Raw genomic sequence first — 26508 nt, forward strand, 5'->3', positions numbered from 1 at the left:
ATACTCCCAGCCCTCTGAGTTCCAAGTGAGGAGTGTCCAGGACAGGGTACCATCTTTGGAAAGGAATGAGCAGGACACTTGGGAGTTAAGAGCCACCTTCCCTGTCCCTGAGCTAAATCAAGGTTTTCTCTGTAACTAAGTCCTGGTGGGCACCAGCAAGTATGGGAGTAGGAAGCTGCCCAGCCAGAGGGCCCTTGTACAGCCACAAGGAATCTTAGTCCTGAAGAGGCTTTAAAGCCTCCCAATTCTTGCGTCTTTCTCCTGGGTTTCAAGACCATCCTAAGTGGAGACCGTGGAGATGGAGAAACACCTTAGGGGGATGGACGAGGCATGAGGGTCGTGTGCAAGGGACTGGTCCATTCCCAGCAGCGCCTTTCTGGAACCACTTTTCCTCAGCTAACGAGGGAAGCCCAGGTTGGATTTCATCTGCCTGAAACTGTCCAGCTTGAGGCCAGGGTCTCACTTCAGGCCCACTAGCACAGCCAGCTGCTCCAGACAGCCCAGACTCTGCCTCCAACCTGCTCTGTAGTTATATTCTGAAGTAACTGCACAAATGCCACCGAGGATTCTCTACTCTTGAGACTACTCCCCCCTCCCCCCCCCCCCCAGCTTGCAGGGTTGTGCTAACTGCTAAGGAATGAGATTCCTGCTGCCTAGAGTCTACTCTCTCGTTGGGTCTTTGTGAGCCCTGGGACATAGTCCCATAACCTAGGGAGTAACATAAGATAGAAGGGACTTGGAACTTACTTCACTCTGAGGGTCCATGCTAGATACAAACGCTTAGATTAGAGGCACTGAGGACCCCACCAGACACTTGAAGAAAAAAGGAGAGGCAGACACCACCGCCAAGCAATGGCAAGACATTAATAAAGGACACAAACACTTCACAGTTGTAAGATGGCTTTTATGTCTCAATATGCAAAATAAAATGTCCATGCTATATACCAAAACACTTGGAAGTTCCATACCACCTGTCAGCTAATGTGTTTTCTAATAAAGCTTTATCTGTAGTGTGTGCATTTATAATATATATATATATGTTATATCTAAACCATTCTTAGATAACATCAAATGTAATAAAAATTTAAATAGATGTCTTTCCAAATACTCCCTCCAGCATTTATTTTCAGTCAGTTTAGTTGTAAAAAGCAAAGCTGAATTTGACATGTGGCCCGCATTTGTGATATAGATATATTTATTTATATATTTATTTATATAATATATAAATAGCTATTCGGCATGCAAAGAGTTTAGTGATTTCCAGGTTCTGATTTCGAGTTCACTCCAGCCACCCTGACACTCTGGTGACATTGGATGCTGATGGTCCGAGTGCGAGCTCTCCTCGTTCCCCACTCTGGAAGAATCATCGGCTCCTCTGAGCTGGAACGCTGAAGTGCTCTTACTCAGTTATCCGCTGCCTTCTGCCAGCTTCCTTGCTCTGGGGATGGGGATTTTCCTGGGCGCCGAATGGGTCCAGCAGACGTGGAACAGCAGTTTGGGATGTTGCCAGATAAGGTGTGTTTGACTGCCCAGCACAGGCTGCAGCTGGTATCTGACAGGCTGAGAGGCCACAAGCTGGGGCTGGGGGAGGGGCTCTGACCTTCATGATGATGACAGAGATAAAATGGTGGCATTTCCCCCCCTCCCCCTTGAAGGAAAAGCAAGCACCGTGATTCTTTCTGCAAGTCGCGCCTCAGACCCTGGAGCTTCAAGAATCCAAGCCCAGGCTGATGGATGGCCAGCTCCACCCTCACAGTACTCCAAGGCTCAGGTAGTCTCAATCTCCAGAAGCCAAAGGAGTGGGGTACTCCTGTCCCTAAGAGTGCCGGGCAGCTCCCCTTACAGGTGGAGGGCCGAGAACCCTAAGCAAGCACAGATACCCCCAATCCCAGCCAAGAAAGGCCCTCTGTGTGCCAGAGACCTCAGCTGGCCCCTGAGTAAAATCAGAGTATATTTCAAAACCCTCTAGATAACTCGTGAGCCCTCCACTTCCACCCCACCCAGGGCATGTCAAGAGATGCCAGGTAACAATGCACTCGGCTCCTGACGTCTAAATTACTTCCTAGACAGTTGTATTTTTTTTTCTTGTCTTGGCCTTAGCTGCATGTCAGAAGACAGACGCTCTCCAGCCACACACATGCATGTAGAAACACAAGCACGCACACACACGCACACACACGCGCACACACACACACGCACGCACACCTTCTGGAATATCTTCCCATGTTTCTTGGCAGTGCCAGCCACCCACAGAGGTTAATACTGGATTGACATGGTCCTGGGGTTGTCAAGGATACAGCAGTCACATCATCCATCAGTCCAGTTCTCCACAGTCCCCACTCCTGAATGGTACTGTAAGGATGATTCTCGGGTCAAGGAGAAACTCTGGGAGTAGAGGAACTCATTGGCAGTGTTCAGGTGTGGGGAGGGCGGCTTCCTCTCGCACACTGTGGGGAGGCCACGCTCTCTAGGGAAGGGAGTGGAGGGCCCCCGCTCTCGGGCCTGAGACTGGGGCAGCTGATTGTACACACTGAAGTGGGCATTTCCTGGTGGCTGGGCGCTCTGGGCCGAGATGGTGGGCAGCCGTGGCATCATCGTGGTGGTGGCGAAGTGTGCGGGAAAGGGCTGGTAAGGCACAGTCTCCATGGTCTGCACGCTGTAGCTGGTGTACGGCGAGACCGACGTCCACATGTTACAGCTCAGTGGGGGCGGGGGCAAGTCGTCCACAGCAGACACCCCCGCAATCTCGGGCCCTGAACTCGAGTACATACAGGCCTCTCTGGGGGTCACCTCACTGCAATAGGAAGGGCTCAGCATCTGCTGGTCGTAGGGAGGGGGAGAACGGAAGTAGTGATCATCCCCCACCGACGAGGGGGTTTCCAGATAGGATCGCTTGCAGGGTAAGTCCAGGTGGCGGGCACTGTCTGCTGGAAGACAAATAAGTGCTCAGGAAGGGGTGTTCCCAGCGGCCCAGGACCTGGTGCACCCACCCACCCCACACGCCAGGACAGCCTGCCCTTTTCTCTCAGCACCCACCCTGGCCCCATGCTGCCTGGAACTCCCAGAACCGTTTGAATCAGCCGCAGCTTTTATAAGGTGGCAATGGCCAAGAAGTGCTCAGATTATGGACCCTCATCAAAGACCACGGGAGACACCACATCACTGGACACTGAGGAACGCACTGCATCAGGCAACACCAAGCTTTGCCAGCCCGACTCTCGGGGTGCTCAGAGGCCCTTCCGCACACTGGCATTCTCGGGCTAGCCCCGCCTTGGCCCAGGAGAGTGAAGGCAACTGCCAGAACGAAGCAGGCCCAGAGACCACATCTGTCAGAACTAGCCAGCAAATTAAGGCCATGATGTTACCGCGGAGAGCCTCGGGAAGGAGGCGGTGGGCCAAAAAGGCTTGTAGGCAAGCGTTTGCTGTCTGGGGGTGAGATGAGCAGTCTAACCCTGCTGTGTTCAAAAGGAAGGCATATCTGCAGTTGTCCTGCCAATCCCAACCCAACAGCCTCTACAAAGCAGCTGCACTAGCGACAAGGGAAAAGACTGACTGTTGAGGCTACTTTGAGACCCTCTGGAACGACGCCAGCAGCCACCACAAACCACATCGCTGCATCTTCCAACACTACTGCCCTCCGACTCCTACCCTGGCCCCGACTGTGTGGGATCAACCCTCTGGAGTAACATGTCTGCCCCTGGGACCCAGGGGTTACTGAGGCCTGAGGGCTGGGGCAGCCCCCCTCTCAACCAACTCAAGAACACTTCCCCTCTGTGGCTGATCTTGGCTTCTCTCCTGCGCTTTCTTCTCTAGGGATCCCTGTTTACAGGGCTGGGCAGCCTGGAGGAAGAGGGGTGGACCTCCTAGCCCAGCTGTAGACTGACTGATTCCTGGCTGCCCAGGGATACATAGGCCTCTTTCCCCACCTTTTCCCGTGATTGGCAGGTGGCCCAGTTACTCTGGAAGGAGCAAAGGGCCAGACAGGTAGCATAGGCTTGAAGGCCATCAGTATGTGCCACAGCTACTCAGTTTGGTTGCTGACCTATGAAAGCAGCTATAGACCATATATGGGATAGATGAGCTCCAGCAGAGCTTTATTTATGAAATTTGACTACTATAGAATAACATGAAAGCCCACCTTTTTAAACTAAAGAGGCAGCATCAGGTCTAACGACCATTCTTCTGACCTCTAGGGGACTAGGTTATAATGGGACTTGCTTCTAGGACACTTGGCACTCTGCCAGGCTCATCTCTAGAAGTGAGCTGACAGAATGTTCTGGATTAAAGCAAAAGACTTGCTCCCAACAGAATTTTGGAGACCTAAGAAGATCTCTTGGCAAGGTAACATTAGTCGTGCTTGAATCTGTCTGTGGAAAACAGAGTAGGCAGCAAAGCCTGGACATGCTGGTTTCCGGGCCAGTGTTAGAAAGAAGCCAAGGGCCCAGTCACTCATTTCAGCTCCCAAGAAACCAGTGGGCATCCTTAAGGGCTCAGTGGAGAGCATCAGACCCAGCATTGTGGGTCCTCCCTGCTTTGCGGCTGAGACTGCCAACAATCTAGCTTCTAGGCAGAGCTGAGCATGAGGAACCCCATCCCAGCACTCGGGAGGCAGAGGCAGGTGGATCTCTGTGAGTTCGAGGCCAGCCTGGTCCACAAGAGCTAGTTCCAGGACAGGCTCCAAAGCTACAGAGAAACCCTTGTCTGGAAAAAAAAACAAAACAAAAACAAAACAAAAACCAACCAAACAAAAAAGAACTGTCTGAGGATTCCCAAGGTCACATAAAAGTGAGGACCAACAGGCTTGCACGAACAGCCCTCAGGCAGTTCCCAGATCCCTACCTCTGCGCTTCAGGCAGTGGTAGAAGAGGCTGGAGTCCCTCTGTGTTGGGAAGGAGTTGAGGGGCAGGTCCTGGGGCTCTGCAGCAGCGAACTGCATGTGCGCCCCGTTCTCAAACTGGTAGTGCTGCAGCGCCTGGTGCGCGCTGTGCAGGGGGCTGATGTCGGGCTTAGCTGAGAGCTGGCTGGAGACGAGCCTCTGCCTCATGATGCTTTTGGAGATCACCGGATACTCCTTGCTGGAGGAGCAGGGAGAGAGTGAAGATGCTTTAGGGTTCCTGGGTCTTCCCGTCCCACCCCTGGCCAGGGCAGCCCCACCTCTGCAACCGGGCCACACGCAGGTCACTGTCGTCACTGCCCCGGAATCCCTTGGCAAAAGGGTTGTTTTCAATTTTCAGCTGTGTGATCTGTCGGAAAAGGACACACAGAGTGGCTGGGAGGAGAAAGGACAGGCTGGCTTAGTAGCCCTCCTCCCCCAGCCCAGGCCTAATGAGTACCTAGGTATGGCCTGGAGAAGCTGAACCCCAGCTCTGAGCCAGCGTGCTGTCCAGGACCAACTGGGTCATCCTTGACCTGGCTGCTCATAAGAGCTTGTCCCAGGTTGTCTGCTCTGTTTGCTTCAGCCCTTCTGGTGCTTTCTTCTGACCCCTGCATGTGTCAATCCCCTTAACGATTCTGTGTGACTGAAAATCTGACTTGGCCACACTTCTAAAACCCAACTGCAGCCTATGACCAAAGGTAAGGGAGGAGGTGGTAATTGGCACATGCCAGCCATCTAGCTGACAGGACCCAGGTTCCTCTCCCTGCCAGCCCAGAACTATCTCTACAAGAAGATTCTAAAAGGAAAGAACCCGACCCTCACACCCCAAGGCCGACTCCGTGCCTCTAGTTTTCAGCTGCTGGCCTCACTCTGCCTTCTCCAGGACTCCTTGGTTTAAAACCTGGCTGTTTCCCAGTATGGCGATCTTTCTATCTGTACTTTTCTATCTGCTTTTCTGTTCGTTACTTGATGTGCCCTGGGGTCAGCAGCAGCCTCACTTCACCTCAGGGAAGAAGGCAGGTTGGGTGGGGTTTCAGTGAGGGTTGGGGGGTTACCATACCTTGTGGTTCTGGTAGGAAGTCACGGAGATGAAGGATGTCTCTGGGAACACGTGGGTGCAAAAGGCTGTGTTTTTGGAGCCAAAAGCATTGTTCTCATCGGCCTTAACAATGTGCAGCCGTGGCTGGTACTTATGCATGGAGTTGAGGATGATCTGTGAGAGAAGGTCTTGATTTGAGCCCCAGGCCCCAGCCCCTGGGCCCTGGTTGGCCACTTCCTGAGAGCCTAGGACCCAGAACTGAACCCAGAAATGTCTCAAAGCTCCGAAATAAAGGAACTGGAGTCCCAACTCCATCCCCACAGCCTCACTTAGCCTCTCTGTTCTAGAGGCACCTTATCCCAGCTTTTGTAGTGTGGGACTCTTTTCACAGTGACAATCAAGAGCCTAGAGAAAAGAGGAAGTCCGTACAGCTGAGTTAGCTGAGCTATAGGCAAAAGATCAGGGAGCTGACGACTCACTGACCCTATGTCCCTCACCTTCTCTGGAGCTCAACTGTGAGATCCTAGCACACAGCCTGCCCCCTTCCCTCAACCTACAGGTGTCCTGCCTTTCCTGGGACTGCCCACTGTAAGGGCTCAGCCACCACCTCTCACATCTGTCAACAACTGTGGTAAGGGTTTGCAGGACAGGAGAGACGGGAGAAGGGGAGGGAAATGTCCTGCTCTAGCTTGGGGCCCAATACAAGACTGGGGCTTGCTACCCTCCGAGCTGATCGCGGCAGTTCCTAGCCTGAGTAAGACTCATCAGTGACAAGCCAAGTTCCCGAACTGATGCCTGGGCCTGCAGGAGACCTCGAGCACCCAAGAGCAGCGGGCTTGGGGACAGATGTCAGCCTAGCTGACTGAAGCTTAGGGAAGAGCCCAAGATGCTTGGTCACCAGAGCCTAGGCAGAAAGACACAGTAGTTAACTGCCCCAACGTGCTTCATATGGCTGTGCCCTCACGGTAGCGGCTACATCAGGTGCCATTAAAATGCATTTTTTATCGTTGACATTTGCCAGACGCCCTCCCACTGGAGGCAGGACCAGGAATTTGGGGCATTTTATCAGCTCTGCTGCATCTGTTAACCCTTTGCTTTCTATCTCAGCTGCTGGCCCTCAGCTCCTCTTCCCCTCAAAATGCTTTCCTCTGCCTGGGGTGCCCCTTCCAGGCTAGGCTTGCCTCAGCCTCTGTGGAATGAAATATTTAACCCTTGGGTGGCCACGGTGCCAAGAGAAAAGGCCCAGTACTGGTTCTTTTCTGGAAAGCCTTGCTGAGTTCTGAGGCCCAGAAGGTTCCATGCTCGTCTTGCATCTGGAAGGCTGGCATAGGCTAGTTGTGGGCTTCTGCCTGCCCTAGGCTCTGAAGTTCACTTAGGTGCTCTGGCCAGCCTTTCTGTCTTGTACAACAGCCATTACCCTCTTGAGGATAAAGGCAGAGCTCTCTGGTAGCGCAGGACACTGCCCAACTCAAAACGAGGCAGAAAAACACATCTTTCCTGCAGCCAGGAATGTCCTGATATGGCAGAGCTGGGCCTTAGGAAGCACCTCAAGACTTGTCACCCTGTACAAGTCACCAAGGCACGGGTACTCAGGGAGGACCTCTGTTCCTGAGGAGGCAGCCTGGGTGTGTCCCCACCACAGCATGGTCCTTCCTGCTGCACTGGCGTTCTTGCGCATCTAGGCCTGTCTTCTCTCCTTCTGCAAGGCCGGCCCTGTGTGGGAGCTCCCATATCTGCCCTGCCTGTGCCATGTGGCTTTCTAATTCTTCTTAACTCTTCAAAACTACAAACTCACCCAGGGCTCGAAATGGGGGCTCAGTTCCCACTACCACTAAAATAAACAAACTTTCCCAAAGAAAGGGTCCTATCTGTTGTTCTTTTGCACGTCAGGATTCTTGGCTGAGTGAGCGCAGAGCCGGGCCAGGCCTCCAAACCTCTAGATTTTACTTTGCTCACCAGAGACAAGTTAATCTTGGCATTTTTTTTTTCCAGTCAGAATCTGAAAATGAGCAAGTATCCAATACAAACTTTCTATGGCCATTCACACGCTGCAGCTCCCCCAAATGCTGGATGGGCCCCAATCTCTCTGGTTCTCCTAGGCTGGCATCACCAAGGCAGACCAGACAGAACCCCAAACCACAGCCATTGTGCCCAACTCTGCAGCCGCCACAATGTATCCAGGAGCATAGGCTCTTCCTTTTCCCTCCTTCACGGCCACTCCCACCAGTTCCATGAAGGTCCTATGTTCAGAAGGCCACCACTTTAGCCCATGGCAGCGTTCCTGATGACTTGTGTTGAGAGACTGCCAAAGACACCTTCCAGGGAACAGAAACTGTGGGGCCTGCAGAGGCAGGTAGGAGCCCCTAGAGCATCCGTTCTCAAATGACCCTTTCACGGGGGTCACCTAAGAGCACTAGAAAACACAGCTTTGCATCATGACTCCTAACAATAGCCAAGTTAGTCACGAAGTAGCAACAAAAATAATGTTACGGTTGCAGGGGAGGGTCACCACAACATGAGGAGCTGAATGAAAGGGGCACAGCGTTAAGAAGATTGAGAACCACTGCATTAGAGGGAACAGCCTTGGCCGCAGAGAAGCCTCCCTGCTATGGCTCCACCAGCCCCCAGTCCTGAGCAAGCTCTTCCCCAGACACTAGGGTCCCATCTGTCTGGAAGGACCCCATTCATCAAACCAGTGCACATGGAGATTTGGACCCCAGTACTGTGAGCCTGAGAGACTCTGAAAGAACTCACACACCTGGCTCCGGTCAGGAGCTCCTCAGGTGGAGTGGTGCCGGGCCAAACGGGCTAGCCACATCAACCACCCGACTGCACGGCTGGTCCCCCGTCATCATCGCTGTTCTACAGAAATGGGATTCATTACGTTCTGGCCACAATTCAGAAGCCTGCTCTATTTTAACTATTCCAATAGCGCCAGACATCCATCTCAAGGGCTTACCATGCGTGCTTTGCCATTGAGGTCTAGATTTAGCCCCACTGGAATCCAAGAACTTGAGAGCCCTAGAAAGGCAGAGTGCAGAGGGGGCTCTGACCCAGCCCCCCGGACTTACAACAAGGAACAGAAGGCCTGGAGTGGGAACATGACTCGCCCAAGGACACACAGCTGGATGAAGACAGGCGACCCAGCAGATTCCAGATGGCCTTGGAAAAAGTACACCCTGCTCTCGATAAACCTCACGACTATTAAGAAGGTGTCTGCTAGACACTGTAAGGACCATGGACCCCAATGCATCTGCTCAGATACCAGCCACACAACGGCATTTAAAACTGGATTTACCCAGCATCATGCACTTGCTAAGATCACTTCCTCCACCCTGTCCAGGTTAAGACATGGATAGGATCTGCAGGAGAGTGGATGTAGCGGCTTGTACCTGCGATGCCAGGACTTGGGAGGCTGAGATGGAAGAGGGACCCCAAGAGATCCATGCCAACCTCGGCTGTGGAACGAGATATTTGTCAAAAAAAAAAGGGGGAAGAGAAATATTAAGGTGAAAGTGGGAAAAGAAGGACTCAGGCAAAGACCTTCAGCTCATGTGAAAAACCTTGAGCTCAGGACAGCAACCTGGGTTCTCACACACAGCCAGGAACCTTTCTACCTCTTCCCACAGCCACAGCCATCAGTAAGGGGTCAGGAGAATGCAGCCTTCACGCCAGGCCCTGGCGAGGTATCACATACCTCATAATTAATCTTAACAACATCTTATTACAAAGTCAACATTGCCACCCTCATTTTAATAGACCATGGAGAGAACATCAGAAGACATCTGCACATCAGTCAGCAATCCGAGGCGGAGGCAGAAGCAGCACTAACTCCTGAGCTGCACTTCCATTTACCTACTGTGTAGGGATGGCCTGACAGGTCCTCAGGTCTCTGTAGCTCCCAAGGCACTGGTGGGGTCTTGGCACACTATCAGTGAGGAAATGGGGGTGACAAAGAGGGAAAGGAGACATAGATCTATTGGGGGATAGCAGCTCCTGGCTCAGGAAAGGCCACCTGTCTGAACAGCATCCCATTGTGTGGGCTCATGACTCATATGCTGTCTGCCAGTGCCCACTGGCTTTCCAGGCATCCAGACACAATGCGAGACATATCATCACCGAGAATCCAGTGGTGAGAACATACAGTGCATTTATGGCGGTGACACCCGAGGTGAGACCCCCACAGGAATGTGTAGAGCCTTGGGGAGGGCACCTGAATGCACTCCGAAGGACAAGGAGATGACTCCAGTCAAGAAGAGGGCATTCCTCGCAATCCTCCCAAAGCCAGTTTACAATCTAAAGGAAATACTGTAGAAACGCAAGTTTCCTTTCAGCTCCACATGCTGATCCTACAGTTCATATGAAACACACACACACAACTTGCCAAGAAGAAATAAAAAAGGAGAGCCAAGGAGACAAGCCCTGCCAAACTCTAAATGTATCAAGAAGTCTCAGCAGTTATAGCGACTGGCACATGAATAAACAAATTCACATGGGGACCCAGAGTGCAGAAGAAGGGAAAGAGGACCCTCCCTTACTGATGATGGAACAGCTAGGTAGCTCTCTCAAAAGACAGAAAAACCAGGATTGACACCTCCATCAGATACTAGCATAGTTCTAAAGGGTTCCTATTTTGTACTTAAAAATAAATCCAGAGCCGGGCGGTGGTGGCGCACGCCTTTAATCCCAGCACTCGGGAGACAGAGGCAGGCAGATCTCTGTGAGTTCGAGGCCAGCCTGGTCTACAAGAGCTAGATCCAGGACAGGAACCAAAAGCTACAGAGAAACCCTGTCTCGAAAATCTAAATAAATAAATACATAAATAAATAAATAAATCCGGAGCTGGCAAGATGGCTCAGTGGTTAAAGACATCTGCTGCCAAGCCTGACCACGTGAGTTTGATCATAGAGCTCACATGGTGGCTAGAACAGTTCCCCAAAGCACTCAGGAAGCTAAGGCAGAAGGATCATAAGTTTGAGGCCAACCTGGGCTGCACAGAAAGATGCTAAGAAAGTACCGAAGGAAAGTTCCCTCATAAAGAAATAACTGAAATCTTCCCAGAACCTATAAAGGAAGAAAGGATAAATTCAATCAAAAACTTCTGCCAGGGAAAACCACGACCACCGTGGGCCAGATCAAGTGACAAACTGGCCAATGCATTAGACGGGACCTACAGCTTCCACATTTATAAAAGCTAAAAACTGATGAGCTCGAAAACCTGAGGGGAAAGTGGAGTGATGGAGGAAGGTCATTGGTTAAATAAAAAGAAACTGCTTGGCCCTCATTGGTTAGAAGATAGGTGGGAGGAGTAAACAGAACAGAACGCTGGGAGGAAGAGGAAGTGAGCTCAGACTCCACAGCTCTCCTCTCGGGAGCAGACGCCTCAGAGAGAAGCCATGCTCCTGCTCCAGGGAAGATGCACGATGAAGCTCCGACCCAGGATGGACTTAGGCTAGAATCTTCCTGGTAAGACCGGTACTCACAGATTATTAGAGATGGGTTGATCGGGATATCAGAATTAGTCAGTAAGGGCTAGAGCTAAAGGGCCAAGCACTGTTTAAATGAATACAATTTGTGTGTTGTTATTTCAGGGCATAAGCTAGCCGTGCAGGCAGCTGGAGTGTTGGGGACGCAGCCCCGCCGCCCCTATTACTACAGTGGAGGAAGAAGCACACGGTTCACAGAAAAGGAGATGCCCAGGGAGAAGGGAAGGAGACATGAATTAAAACTACAATTGGTTCCTATCGTTTGCCTATCTAACTGTCAGGAATCTAAAGGGCTGGGACTGGGAATGGCTTTGTCAGTACAACCATGAGGACCCAAGTTCGATCCTCAGTACACATGTCAAAAGCCAGGCATTGCGGCACATGCTTGTAACCTGCAAGCTGAGGCAGTGAGCGACAGGACGGTCCCTGAGGTTGGATGCCCAGCGTATCTAGATCAGTGAGCATGAGGTCCAGGGAGAGCCTTTCTCAGAAGAGAAGGCAGGTGGATGCAGGGGGAACAGCATCCAAGGCTGACCTCTGATCTCCACATGTGTGTGCACACAGGTGCAAATACACCACATTCCCGTGAACGTGTAGACATACACCACATACATATACACAAGAAAGGAAAAGAATAATCGAGAAAGCCCCCCTCCCTCCCTGCAGGAAGGCCACAGTGGGCACACACATTTGTGGATTCCCCTGACAGCAGGGAGGTGACTATCTTCAAAACTCTCCTTCCCAACTGTGAACAGGCCATTTACTGCACACACGTATCTGGCACCCACTCAAGCATAATCAAGAGTGAAAAGTAGCCAGGTGTGGTAGTGCATGCCTTTAATCTCACCCTCAGGAGGCAGAGGCAAGCAGATCTCTTAGAGTGTGAGGCCAGCCTGGTCTACACAGCAAATTCTAGGCTAGTCAAGGCTACACTGGGAGACCCTGCCTCAGAAAACAAAGAAGTGAAAAATAGCCTAGGATGGAGTCAACACCTATAATCCTAGTACTCAGGAAATGAAGGCAGAAGGATCACAAGTTCAAGGCTAGCCTGGGCTACTATGCCTCAAAAACAAACAACAAAACAAAACAACAACAGCAAAAAAAAAAAAAAAACAAAGACCAAAGCACCTGGCAAAGTTCTACCACAGGAAGGTAGAACGCAGCTGCACTGGAGGCACAGGGGGCTCTCTCTCAACGGAAGCATCACTAAGATACATTGTTCACAGAGCAAGGTGCACAAGGCGTTGTTATCTTAGCCTATTCTGCCTGTATGTGCCAACAATGCCGAAAGTAGTAACAGCGGCTAACCACATCACAGCAAAAACACTTGTGTTTACTCCGTGACAAATTTTGTATGTGTTGTGCTGTGTTTATGCACACGTGTGCATGTGGAGGCCAGAGGTCAGCATCCAGCGTTGTCCTGGGTTATTCTCCATCCTACTTTCTGAGGCTCTCTGACAGGATCCAGAGTTCATTAATTCTGATAACTAGGCAGTGGGGTCCACCTGTCCACACCCACAGCACTGTGGTTGACAGACACACGCCACTGGGCGGGGCTTTTTGACATCAACGTTGTGGATCTATCTCAGGCTTATGGGAACCAACTAAGCCATCTCCCCAGTCTCCTTGGTGACTTATTTTTAAATCCATGTGACTGTGTTTCTGATTCAAAAACCAACTGTAGAGATACAAACGGAAGCGCTCAGATATAGCTTTGTAAGTACAGGGATGAGAAGGTGTGCATGCTCTGAGCACAGAGAGCCTGTGCCTCCTCCCCAGAGGAACTGTATTTGAACTCAGAACCAAGGCTAAGGAATGGAGGAAGGTAAATGGGATGGGAAAATCACTATGCAGTGAATGGGGAAGCTATATTGGGTAAAGATTCTCAGTGTAGCCTCTTGCAGGGGAAGCACCCACACTCTTGTGAGTAACCCCATATCTATGCTCTGTGAATAAACCAATAAGCTCACTGTTCCTCAGGGTGAACTTTGATATAATCATACCTCAGTATGTCACTGGGATGTTGGGAAGGGGGAAAAGACGTTATGGATGCCCCCCTCCACCTCCAGTGTACCTATGTCTTGTTAAGAAATTCAGATGAATCTCTGAGTTCGGGGTCAGCCTTGTCTACACAGAGAAACCCTGTCTCAGGAGGGAGGGAAGTCAGACAAAACAGAAAGAAAGAAACTTGGATGAGGGCTATCTCAGTCCTTCCTGTCAGAGTCACCCTGCGAGATGGCCCTTTCTCCTCAGCCAGCTGAAAGCAGAAAGGCCTGGCACAGATGATGGCGGGCATCTATCTCCCCGCACCCAGAACTATGCACAAGCCACTGCACACATGTCCTTCCCGCCTCCAGATTTGCAGGAAAGCAAGACCTGTGTGCCAGTCCAATCCTACTTGGCTTCCTGAAGCCCAAGAAGTATTGCTAGACTCTTAAAAGATGAGGAGGGAAAGTGGGGAAGCGCCTCATTTCCACCACGGGGCCACCTAGCCAGGGCCTCCTGGAAGGGTGGGGGTGGGAGGGAAGCAGCAAGAGATGGACAGTTAGGTCTGCAGCAGCACAAACACAGAAGTGGAGCTGAAGGTGCGCCATGCTGCAGCAGTGGCTGGCTTACTTTACTCCCATGATCCTTTCTGCTCCTGCTGCAGGTCATACGCTGCGGCTACCTGCCCTCCGGAGCCTCCTTCCCCACCGTTTTTACTAGGAATTTCCTTGTGGGTGTTTGCTGCAAAGCCCCACATGGAGAGGCTGGAGATGGCTCAGCAGCAGCAGTAGGTGCTCTTTCAGAAGACCTGGGTTCAGTCCCGGCACCCACATAGCAGCTTACAAGAATCTAAACTCCAGGCAATCTAATGCTCTTTTCTGACCTCCTCTGGAACCAGGCATGCACACAAAACACCCACAAACATTATATATCTATATTTTTTTTAAAAGAAGCTTTTAAACCCCACAGGTTTCCCATTTAGAAATCAACCCTGACTTTGGGAGCAAAGTGGTTTCTAGCCAAGTGGTGTGAGAGAAGTTCCTGTTCTAGATTCCATCTGCCATGAAAGATGAACTGCTGAGCCCAAACCCTCATACCTGGTCCTCAGAAAATTAAGAAAAGCATCAGGCAGAGCCGTGGTAGCACACGCCCTTGGTTTTTTCTTTTAAGATTTATTTATTTTTACTTTATGTGCATTGGTATTTTGTTTGCATGTATGTCTGTGCGAGGGTGTCAAATCCCCAGGAGGTAGAGTTACAGGCAGTTGTGAATGGCCATGTGGATGCTGGGAATTGAACCCACGTCCTCTGGAAGAACGAACAGCCAGTGCACATAACCACTGAGCCATCTCTCTAGCCCCAAATAGCTGCAAATGACCTTGTAGGTGTCATGCTTTTTTGGGGGGGAGGGGGTTAGAGACAGGGTTTCTCTGTAGCTTTGAAACTTGCTCTGTAGATCAGGCTGGCCTCAAACTCACAGAGATCCGCCTGTCTCTGGTGGCACATGCCTTTAATTCCAGTGCTCGGGAGGTAGAGGCAGGCAGATCTCTGTGAGTTCAAGGCCAAACTGGTCTACACAGCAAGTGCCAGGACAGCCAGGGCAACACAGAGAAATCTTATCTTAAAAAAACCAAAACGAAACAAAAAACCATGAGGAGCCACCAAGGATGGGAGATGAGCTAAGAAAACATAGTATTTTCTCCTTCTAAAGAGCTGGCTTTCCAAGCCTGGGTACCTTCTCCTCTCACCTTCTGCAGGGCCAGGGAAGTAGAAATGTCTTAGGAAACACCTTGTAGCTGGGAGCTATGGTAACAAGCAGGTGTACCCAAGATCCCACCCAAACCCTTAATCTCAGGATGCTTTCACCTGTCAAGCTCCCGACTCACTCAACCAGCCAGTGCTGCATGAGCCTGCAGGGTTAGTTAGAGGGCCCTGTCTCTACAGTCCCCACTGACATCAGAGGCCCTCCCTCATCTTGTAAGCCCCATACCACAGTCCAGCCAAGCAAAGTTCAGCAGGAGTCACATGGGCAGAGACCTGGCTAGGATTTGCTCTGGGAGTTGGGGCTTGACTGACCCTCCCCACTGGGATCTGCATGGAAAGCCCAGGATAGAGACTTATAAAACAGAAAAGGATAATTTGCTGCATCCTGTACTCTAAATGTGTATTTACATCACCGATGACCAAGAAGAAAGCTGGATCAGATTCTGAAACTGAAACCAGGAGCTTCCTGTCAAACAGGATGAAGCACTTCCGGCATTCTCCAGAAAGAACTTTTCTTCTCAGGACCCTGACTTGTACTGACCCTGACTCAGTCTCCCCAGAGACTGAGCTGTGCAAGCGACCTGTGTCCTTGTCCCACGTGACCTTTGTGTTCACGTGTGCAGCACCTAACGGCCTCCACCGCCTGAGGTTCCCCCACACCCCTGCACCACACCCCTGCACCACACTACCAGAGAATCGCAGGCATCCACGGAATCAGGGTCTGATGCCCCGCAAGACGATACTGGCTGCCAGGCTTCTGTTTCCAACACATTTGAGCTAAAGATTTTCACATAAAAACTTCCTTTCTGTGGGCCTGCCAGGGCCAGATGGGGAAAGAATGAGCCTGAGAAACTGGGATTAGAATGTTTGCGGGCAGCCACCACTGCCGCTCCTACATCCCTGGTCCTGACCTATGAACCAGACCCCAGGCAGCGGCTGAGCCAGGAGCCAGAGGTAACGCTCCCTTTCCAGAGGTCAGAAGGACTTCAGAATTCACATCTGTAGAGTCTAGCAGGAATAGGTTTGGGGCCCCGTCACAGCATCACCACCCCCACCATGGTCAGCATCACCAGTGTGGCCATCATCACTACCCGTCAATCATAATCACAGCTGCCAGCATCAGCAACATCTTCCATCACTACCACCTTCCTCATCATCTCCATGGCCATACTCACCATTCACTTGGCTCTTCTCTAAGGAAATTTCTGCATACCCCCCATCTAGGCCTCACTACCACAGAAGGCACATACAGTCAACCCCAGTCTCTATACACGGAAACAGACACTCAAAAAGGCTGAGAGCCTTGCCCAGAGTCACCAGCTGGTGAGGAGGAAGGGGATGCACAGCTGATGTGCAGGGTCAGAGGCCTGATAAAAAGTGAAGTCTCTCCTGTTCTCAAACCTTAAGGGCTGCTCTCTCTCCCAAGACCACCACCCCAGTCCTTACATGGCCAAAGGGGTCCAGGTGGTTGTTGGTCAGCTTCAGCTTCTGGAAAGAGACCAGCTGCCGCATCCAGTGGGCCCCCGTGGCAGGAGAGTCTGGGTGGACATAAAGCCTCCCCGGCATGGCTGGCTCAGCCTTCCCTGCGACCATCCTGCAGACAAAGCAGACAGTGGCAGCAGAAGAGTTCCCTGGGGTCTGGTGAAGCCAAACTCCCCATTCCCCCTGACAGCAAACCAAGGCCCAGGGCAGATGCAGGGGGGAGGGGAGGGGAGCCGAGGGGAGGGGTTAGTGCTTCCCAGCTCCTCCCTTCACTTCAGTAGGAAGGGGGAGATGAAGGAAGGTGCCAGCGTTGACTTCAAAGATTAGGGCTGTTTATAGAGACACTTCAGGGAGTGTGGGCACTTCTGTGTGTTTGATTTATAAGTTTTATTTATTTACCGGCAGTGCTTTAACCCCTGAGCTACCAACCCCCTCTCCATCCCCCGCACACCCTTATATAGTTTTTTACTTTTTCAATGTTTTGAACGTGTCAGCTGGAACATCTCAAATCCAGAGCCTGTTCTGAGCTCTAGTCTAGCTTGTGCGTCTATGACCTCCGCCACCATGGACCCCAGAGAGTCCCAGTCAGATGCTCTAGGGCCCGTCAAGGGCCAGCGAAGCCTATACACCAGCCTCAGCCCCTGCCCGGCTGCAGGAAGCACCCCAACAAAATGACTCTGGGCAGTAAAGACTGACTGGAAGAAAGAGCGCCAGCACGGAGGAGAGACAGGCCCTGGACCTCTTACCACTTGTTGTCACAGAACTTATAGCGGTGGTCATCTGCGGGGACGATGTCGATGAGCAGGATGTACTTGGTCTTGGGGTTCATGCCAGTGACTTTTACCTTGTAGCTGGGGAACATCCTCCTGAGGGGGTCAAGGGTTAAGGCAGCACAGTGGGAGAAACAGCAGAGTTAGCCAAAGGTCATGACCCACTTCTCTCTTGTCCTCACTGTCCCACAGGACAGAACTGTTCAAACCACAACAGACCCCATACCAGCTGTCAATCTACACCCAGAAAGACAGCATCGTACACCTTGTCCAAATCTCCCTCCGTGGGAATCCCCCATGATCGGGACCCGGTAGCTGTGAACCGCAGCAGGCAGCATAGAGACCCTGTTTGGGACAGTGAGGGGGCATTTCAGTAGCATTCTGGCTGCCTCAAATTGTCCCCAGTTCGTTGCCAGCTTACAAACAGCTGAGTTCTGAGGTGACATCATAGGGCACTAGTGCAGCTGCCCTGGACGCCACTGTCAGCCGCTCCCATAGGCAGTGAGATGCCTTTCTCACAGGAAAGAGAACTCGGGAAAACCCTGCTAAGCCTGGTTCTTCCTGTGTGAGCTGCAGGGGTATTTCTCACGGTGCATGCTTCACTGAGGCCGTACACAGCACCTTGACCAGGAAAAACATGGAAGCAGAAATCAGCCTGCCATTGATCACAGTCGGGCCTACCTCTAACCAGCTAAGCCTCAGGCCACCTGCCCAGATCTCCTGTGCCGCAGTTTCCCTACCTCTCAAATAAGGATAACATTACTACCATTTCCTTAAGTCTCTGCTCTGTTCCCATGTCCCACAAGCCAGGGGTGTGGTCCTAGTTCTCTGAAAATGGACCCAACAAAAGTGAGTCTTCCAGTTCCTGTAGCCTGTGATGAAACTGTCCAGGACGCTATTTGAACATTCTGAGAAGAGCTCCCCTAGGGCACTCAGTACAGGCAAGCCTGCAGGAGCACAGAGTAGAGCAGACAGAACCCCTCCCTCACCCTTCCCCAGCTGACTCCCCACAAAGAGGGCTGGAGATGGAACTCAGCTATAGACCACTTGCTTAGCACACACTGGGTCAGATGACCGTCACTATACATGGGTCACAAACTGCATTTCAAACCAGCATGGCTGTTCCTCCCGACCTATAACTCCAGTACTCAGAGAGGCTGAGGCAGGGGGACTTCTGGTTAGAGCCCAATCAGAACTATATACCAAAAAACCTTTTCAAAAAAATAAACTAAAATAAAAGAGAGAGAAAGAAAGAGAAAAGAAAAAGAAAAATCAGCAGGGCAGGGTGGTGGTGGTGCACACCTTTAACCCCAGCACTCCCAAGGCAGAAGCAGGTGAATCTCTGAGGCCAGCCTGGTCTACAGTACCAGGACAGCAGGGGCTACACAAAGAAACCCTGTCTCGAAAAACAAAAACAAACAAAAACCAAATCATGAAGGGGTTTCTCAGGAGATAAGCAGGATCCAAACCTGACCGAAGCCACAGATGTGGGAACCTCAACCCACCCCTCCACTGTGGTGCTGAGAATCAAAACAGCACCAGCAAGCCATTCACTAAGCCAGAGAACCTCACAAGATGCTGCCCTGAAAACCTCAAACAGACTGGACACACCCACCTCCATTTTGTCATCAGTACTAGCTTGCCTGGATAGGGTAGGACTTCCGGAAAGAATAAAGTTCTCCACAGCTGGCAGACCCCACAGCAAACTGGGACCCTGAGCAGAAAGGTTCTGGAAGAGTTGGTTCCCCTCCAGGCCCTGCCTAGACCAGCCCATGCACCTCTCCTGCTACAGGAAAGACTAGGACACACACTGCAGAGAGAAAAGGGCGGCTATGGCGGCCCAGGCGCATGTGCATAAGCTTGTGGGTCAAGTGCGCATGTGTTCCTGTAGGCGTGCCTGGAAGTGGGGGTACGGCAGTTCTTACTGCAAGTCTAGGGACTTATAAACCGTGTGGAAGAATTTGTCTCAGATGTCGATTGAAAGCATTTTCAAATCCACCCCCTCTCCAAGGATCGCGGGGGGGGGGGGGGGGCAGAGAACTCAGGAACCCAATCCAGCTTCCTCCTTCAAACCAGCCCTCAGCCCGGCATAGGGGCATAGCTGGAGCGGGTGCCACTCTGTTTTCTGGCCCTGCCTCACTCCTGGTGGGTCTAAAGCTAAAGAGGAGGGCAGCAGCTGCCTTTCCTCGCCTTCCTGGTCCCCTCCAGGCCACCGTTTCGTAACTGCAACAGAAAGAGCAACAAAATGGGGCAGCCCTGGCTGTTGGGCCCGGGTAGTCAATTGCTGCAGATGGCGCCAGCAGAGGACAGCCATAGCCCCCTTCTAGGGCCAGGACCCACATACAAGGGCCAGGAAGAAATGCCTGGCCGCCACTACAACAGTGTGTGTGGACTGGAACGAAAGGGGACTTGGGAGCCGGGCAGTGGTGGCGCACGCCTTTAATCCCAGCACTCGGGAGGCAGAGGCAGGCGGATCTCTGTGAGTTTGAGACCAGCCTGGTCTACAAGAGCTAGTTCCAGGACAGGCTCCAGGCTCCAAAACCACAGAGAAACCCTGTCTCGAAAAGGCCAAAAAAAAAAAAAAAGAAAGAAAGAAAGGGGACTGAGGGACCCTGACCTTCCCATGTTGCCTCAGCAGCTCAGAGGGCCAGGCAGACACTCAGACTCCAGTCCTTTGCTCCCAAAGCTTACAGGGTCTGCGCCCTTCCAGAGGCCACTTGGGGAGGTCTTGGGGCACTGGTGTGGGGAAGGAGAGTACCAGGATATCTGGTGTGGGTCCCCTGCAGCAGGATGGCCTGTCCTCTTAGAAACAGATGGCCAGGTCTAAGCCAAGCTTGCTGAGGGCATGCTTCAAGGACCTGCAGACCACACTGTGGGGGCCCCAAGTGCTGCCAGCCACACCATGCCCAATATCCAGTTGTCTGTCCAGGGTGGAAGCGCAGCTGCATGGAAAGCCGAGAAATATCACCCCAACCTCACATCTGCCCCTGATTTGGAAAAAGGTTATTGCTGGAACCCAAACGCCCAAATTGCAGGACTGTTCATCAGGTGAGCAGGCCTCCACGGAAGAGGCTAGACTGAATTTGGAAGCTGTGATTTCCTTAGCGCTCTACTGACAAAGTTCCTCCCTAGCTAATGAAACACACGAAATGATCCTGTGAGCTATAAGTTATTTCTGATTGACATTAAACGTACCTGAAAATAACACCCTACAGTGTGTGTGTGTGTGTGGGGTCGCTCAGGGCTGGGAAGGGAGGTGCAGGAAGGAGGGTGTCACTACGTTTAGCTGTTGCTGAGCCACACACGGCCCGGCACCCTTCTGTACCCTTCGCGCGTGCCCCCGCGCCTTCTCTCTCCCCGCCACCCCGAGTCCCCGCTCTCGCGCTGTCCCCAGACAGCTGCGGCGGCCAGCACGCGCGGAAGCGGCTCCGCCAGGGGAATAAACACGCTGACCGCCTGGCCGCCCGCCGGGAGCAGATGAAAGCCGGGACCTCCCCTCTGATCAGCAGCCGGCTCTGAAAGGGTACCGGACCCGAGCCTTTATCTGCTTCTTACTCGGAAATGGCTTTAGAATGAGCTGCTAGGATAAGCTTCCTCTGTATGCAGGCCCGAGGCTGGGGGGCGTTGTGCTTTTGGCCACAGATCTATAAATGCAAAACTCCCCGCCGGGAGAGGATGCAGCGGGGTTGGCTGGCTCCTGAATCTTCTGGTTGACAAACGAAAGGCGCCGAATTAGTGCACACTCCCACATCCCGGGGACAGACTGGAAATCAAGATCTTGGAACCTCACCAGACTCTCCCTACCTAGCTGAACGCCCCCCGACTTCTTTGAGGGTGGAGGCCTGAAGCAGTTGCACGTGCCTTCCCTTAAATGCAGGCATTAAAACCGCCAGAGCAGGCAAGAAGTGTGGAAAGCGGTTTTCAGGGTGGCAGCGGTGGTGACCCGGAGGGCACTCAACAAGAAGGCTAGGGGACTAGGGAGGTTCTCCTTATCTGGATGGTGGTTACACCCTGGGTTCATTGTTGTTTTGTTTTGAATTCTATAGGGCTATAAACTTTAGATGGGCCGGCATTCTCTTGCAGAAATATTCCACTCAAAGAAACCTACATTTAAATGACACGTTTTCTCTCTCTCTCTCTCTCTCTCTCTCTCTCTCTCTCTCTCTCTCTCTCTCTCTCACACACACACACACACACACACACACACACACACACAGTCCCTCTTAGAACCTTGAAGGGAAGCAAAAATGCAAAACGAGCTGCAGGGGAAAGGCAGGGATCACTGGAAAGCCCGCCCATCATTTTATCCTTAAAATCGTGGGGTCTTGTTGAGAAGGGGTGGGCAGGGCAGCAACCAAAGGTGTGGGGGGGGGGGGGTGAGGGCTGTCTATATTCTGGTCAGATCTTTTGGAGCCAAATGATTTCTGAGAGAGAGAGAGAGAGAGAGAGAGAGAGAGAGAGAGAGAGAGAGAGAGAGAGAGAACACGAGCCTGCCTTTCTAATACACCCAAAGCATTTTTAAAAGACATATTTTCCCTGAGGGGAGGGTCTAGGGAGGGTATGTGGAATGGGTGCTGTTTGGGAAGGTCAGTTGCTTTGCTCGGAATTTTTTTTTTTTGGAAGGCACTTCCTTCTGATAGACTTTTGCTTTCAGAAAATACTTTAAGATGAGATCAAAGCGCTCTCTCCCCAACCCACTTTCCCAGTGTCTTCAACCCTTACTTCTCTTATCACCCACGCCACTGGGCTCTGACGCTCTGTATACAGAGCAAGGGCAATTGGCTTTGAAGCCCGGGATTAAGCCAGGCCAAATCCTTGCCTCAGAATAACAAACAATACAGGTTCAACAGGAGTTCTCATCGGTAGTTCATTTTTCAAACGCAAATTCACTGTCACTAACACAAGCAACATTGAACTCAACAGGCTATGAAGACTGATAGTGGAGATTTATCTGGTGGCAAAACCATGACCTAGGAGAAGGGCAGTCAGATGGGTAGGAAATGTTCATTTTTGGAAGGTTTATGTTTAATTTTTTGTGGAGTTCACTTTTATCTGTGTTTGGGAGGGGGAAAAATGCAAGTTTCTCACATGTATCAAGCTTGGAAGGGATCTGAGGCCAAGAGAGAAATCTCTGCAATTACCAACATGAGTGCTCTGCTCTGAGAGGAACTGAGACTGACTAGGAAGGGTCTGACTCTCAGATGACACTTGGCACCCTGGGTTCTTGAGCATTTTAGTCAAAGGCCCTATCCAAAGGGGCTGGTTCTCCCCCCCCCCCCACTTCTGTCCTTCAGATGTTCAAGGACCTGATGGTTAGGAGACTTGTGAAACCATCTTGAGAAGATTCTGGCTCCCTTCTCCAGGGCCCCATTCTTCCCCGGCCAGACAGCAGATATCCATGCCCCTAAGCAGCCAGAGTCTGTCTCCAGGAGCAAACAATCCCAAACTTTACAGGGCATCAGCAAAGAAAAGGAAAAGAGCCACGGAGGAGGTTTTTCCATCTTAGAATCTCTGGACCGGGCCATCTACGGAGAAATGAGCATGCCCCAGGAAGGGTACTGGTGGTTGTCTGGGACAACACTGGGTGGAGTGTGAAAGGGCCACAAGCCCAAACACAGCAGGCTGCACCCAGAGACAGCCTGGACACAGCTAGCAAGCCAATGAAGGAGATCTCTGAAGACAGTGGAGTTCTGGAGGTGTAGCTCAGTGCCTGTGCAAGATGGGGTGGATCCTAGCACACACACCCCCAAAAAAAGATAGTAGGAAGGTTTGCAGGAAGAAATGGGGCTCTGAGATCTGAAGCGGAAGTGGATGAGGCTAATAAGTTTTTCCAATTAGATTTAGTATAACTTTCCACCAGAGAAAAGTACGTGAGGACCACATAAGTGACCAGAATCCTCACGGTCATTTTTAAACTGTCAGCGCCATGCCCCGAGGCCCAGCCCTAGGTAGGATCTCTAGGAGAGGGCGCAGGCTTCTGACTTTGAGGACTTCTGTTGGGGGGGGGAGGGGTGAGGACCCACACAGATAGAAAAGCTCACAGAAAACCAGAAACTCATCTATCCAGAGAACATACCCATCATCTATTTTTAAGAGATTAAAATCTACAAATGTAAAGTCTGGAGAGTTCTTTCTGTTTTCCTTTCTCCATGTTAGCGGGCACAAGAGAACAATCCCCCCTTCTCCACACCTGGAATGCACCTGACGCTTGCTCTACCAGCGCCTTTCACAGACACCCCTGGTTTGGGTCCCACAGTGAGGAAGGACGGCAGCTATATTTACAGTTGTCACTTTCAAACACCTGGCACCAAGGGCCACAGGACAAATAGTTTCTCACCCAAGTTCACCCATGACTATTCGGCCAGGCCACCCTCTGCCAAGAACACTGAAGTGTCCTCTTTTTCCATCCCCCCAAATGCAGAAAGCTCGGGGCCCTAAAACCAACCTTCCTCCTTCCCTGAGAAGCCCTGAGTGACTATGCCATCTTTCTGAGACAAGAGGGTGACCAAGTGTTCATGTTTCCATTGTCAATAAAATTAAAAACAAAAAAATCTTCACAATGCCTGCGTTTGGGAGCGGACAGGAAGGACCCCAGTATCCATGCACTACACACAGTACCCCACTGGTTTTTATTTCTTTTGAAACAAAACTCTGTCATGGGCTTCATGGACAGCCGAATGAAGCAGGACCTTTTTGTCTTGTGGGTGAAGGGGAAGCAGGTAGAGACCCCCGTATAGTGTGGCCCTCGTCTGAGGATTGCACAGATGGAAACAGTTGAGCTGGCAAGAGAACACTCCTCCCACTATAGTCTGACTCCACATCCCTGGCCCTTGATGGCTTAGCATCTGAGTTCTCCAAACAACAAGTTCCAGGCTCATCACCAGGGGAATGGATATTGTCTCACCTAATTTGCTCCCAGAGACCAAAACCAAAGGTATGGATGGAGAAGGGCAGAGTCTCCACAAGAGCTTCCTAAACTGTAAGTTCCGAGTGTCTATCGCTGTCCCCTTCGCTTGCTAACTGCTCCATTGGGCCACTCCTGTCCTGTGCCAGCCGGCCCACCACAGCCGCTGTCTCCTTTACACACATTCACAGGCTTGTGAGCTCCCAAGAACACACACACACACACACACACACACACACACACACACACACACGCTGCTCGTGTCTTTCTCTTCTCACCCTCTCCTCCCTCCTCTCCCACAGACACCAGTGCAGTTTAGAGATGTTTCCACTTTATAAATCACCCTTCGCTGGCAGCCACCGAGAGCTAGGGAGGCGCCCAGACAGCGCACGGACCCGGTGGTGCCTTCTCCTAGGCTGAGGAGGGTGTTGCCCTAGGATAAGAAACTTGGGGTTCATGCTGCTCCCAAAAAGTTTGGGCGATTGAGAAACACTACCTCAGCCCGACCCTCACCGGGAGGTTAGTAGGCAGTACAGTTCCCCTGAGGGCCAAGCATCCCTGCAGGTGGCCTTCGGGTGTGGCAGCGCTTGTTTGCACGTCAACAGCGTAATGCTGTCCCTTCCGACCCCCTCAGGTCGAAGGAGGGTGCAAAAGCTGTAGGTCCCGCCGGCTGCTGTAGAACGTGGAGCTGGGACCTCAGTGGCTGATAAATTTCCCACTGGCCCAAGACCAGGAACCCAGAGGACTGCAGAGTCCTCTCCCTAAGGGCCTTCCTGGCAGACACATTTTCCTGGCTCCCACCTGCCGCTCTCCCCACGTCGCTCTCCCCGACTGACCTGCCGGCCTTGGTGATGATCATCTCGGTGCCCGCTTCGTGGAACTTCTTCCACAGCTCCTTCTCGTGCAGCCCCACCTTGATGTTCTCGATGGTCTGGGGATGGGAGGGAGGAGAACTGGTCTGCCTGGCTGGCCCACAGCTGGGCTCCACGCGGAGCCTGCATAGAGTAGAGCGCAGACCGACGAAGCGTGCAGAACAGCCAGCCCTCGAGCCTACTCCTCGAGATTTCGTTTCTCACAAAATTATTTTGAACCACTGGAGAATTTGAAGCTTTGAATCAGATTCAAACTCTCTCCCTTGGGGCTTCACCTACTGATGATCGATCCTACAGAGGACACAAGGTGACTATGCCATGCAGACGACACTCCACAGCTGGCTCTAGCCACCGCTTGTGGGCGAACCGAGGGACACCGAGAAAGGCTCGGGGGATGCGGGTTGTGGTGATGGTGCACGGTAGTGGCTCTAAGCCTTCTCAGTGATAGTTCTGTGGCCTTCCTGTCTGTCCCACTCCCTGGCTTTCACCCTTTTGGGGTCTTCGAAACTGGACATTGGTTTGGGTTCGTTCTCTGAATCAGGGATCCCCCTTCCAGGACTGCCTCAGAGTCAGCCCCCGAGGGTTCAGAGTGGAGAAGAACCCTCCCTCGAAATCAGAGAACACGAGCCATGCCCAGCGGAGAACCAAAGGGCTGACAGTCTCGGACCCTAGGAATCTTAGCTACGACCCTCGAAGGACCCGCTCAAACAGCTCGTCGCCCCTACCTGCTCCGCGGCGGCAGCGGCGACGTCGGCGCCCTGGCCCGGGGGGCTGCCAAGAGCTGCTCCGCTAAGACCCGGCGCGGCCAGCGCGGGCTCGGGGACGTTGGTGGCGTTGGTGGTGCTGGCCTCCCCGAGCGCTGTGCCCGGGGCCCGGAAGGCCTCCTCGCTCTCCGACAGGCCCTTATCCTGCAGCATCTCCTACGGGCACAGCACAGGCCTAGTTACTCTGCCAGACCCACACTGGCCAGAGGCCCCCGCGGTCCTGTGGAGCTGAGCCCCCCGGGCTTCTGGTGGGTGCCCCGGCACACGTGGACCCCGCCCCCTTCTGAGCTAGGGGAGGGAGCAGGCGGGAGGGCAGGACCCTAGCCTCCTCCCTTCAGGTTCTGGACCTGGGAGGGTCTACGTGCAGTTTTAGGTCTGCCTGCCTCCAAGACTTGAGAATGTGTGAAGAGTAGGTCTTGAGGAAGGACCGCCTTCCTGCACAGTCTCAGCTGCACGCTGTGTTCCTCCCTTTTGCTCAACTGGAGCCGAAGGCCTGGGTCTTCTTGACTTTTGGCCCAGGGTACTCAGGACACTACCTGGGCTTGTGGGAGAGGAGAGCTAGGCCT

The 26508-nt window shown here is 52.2% G+C and overlaps 1 protein-coding gene across 3 annotated transcripts; it reads right to left on the bottom strand.

Annotated features, from left to right (window-relative positions):
* Window positions 1–2307: 2307 nt before the first annotated feature.
* On the bottom strand, window positions 2308–26095 carry Tbx4 (T-box transcription factor 4). Of its 3 annotated transcripts, none has more exons than XM_075942280.1 (8): window positions 25908–26095; window positions 25143–25259; window positions 17379–17498; window positions 16597–16744; window positions 5937–6089; window positions 5155–5243; window positions 4840–5075; window positions 2308–2924 (listed from the first exon to the last, which is right to left on the bottom strand). In XM_075942280.1, exons 1-8 carry the CDS (start codon window positions 26093–26095, stop codon window positions 2308–2310), a joined length of 1668 nt encoding a protein of 555 aa, XP_075798395.1. The 3 variants fall into 3 exon arrangements, with proteins under 3 accessions (XP_075798395.1, XP_075798397.1, XP_075798396.1); XM_075942282.1 differs by having other exon boundaries at window positions 25143–25237; window positions 25904–26095; XM_075942281.1 differs by having other exon boundaries at window positions 2308–2927; window positions 25143–25237; window positions 25904–26095.
* Window positions 26096–26508: the final 413 nt, after the last annotated feature.

This window comes from Microtus pennsylvanicus, chromosome 11, assembly GCF_037038515.1.
Source record: "Microtus pennsylvanicus isolate mMicPen1 chromosome 11, mMicPen1.hap1, whole genome shotgun sequence".
Taxonomy (NCBI): domain Eukaryota; kingdom Metazoa; phylum Chordata; class Mammalia; order Rodentia; family Cricetidae; genus Microtus; species Microtus pennsylvanicus.

Bases quoted from the DNA above. Each gene is read 5' to 3' on its own strand.
- Tbx4 (XM_075942280.1), bottom strand. From the start codon at position 26,095: ATGCTGCAGGATAAGGGCCTGTCGGAGAGCGAGGAGGCCTTCCGGGCC. The intron at 6,090-16,596 runs GTAAGGACTGGG...CTTCTCTCACAG, and splicing joins ACCTGGACCCCTTTGGCCAT to ATCATCCTCAACTCCATGCA. The intron at 2,925-4,839 runs GTAGGGATCTGG...GTCTTCCAGCAG, and splicing joins CCACTGCCTGAAGCGCAGAG to ACAGTGCCCGCCACCTGGAC.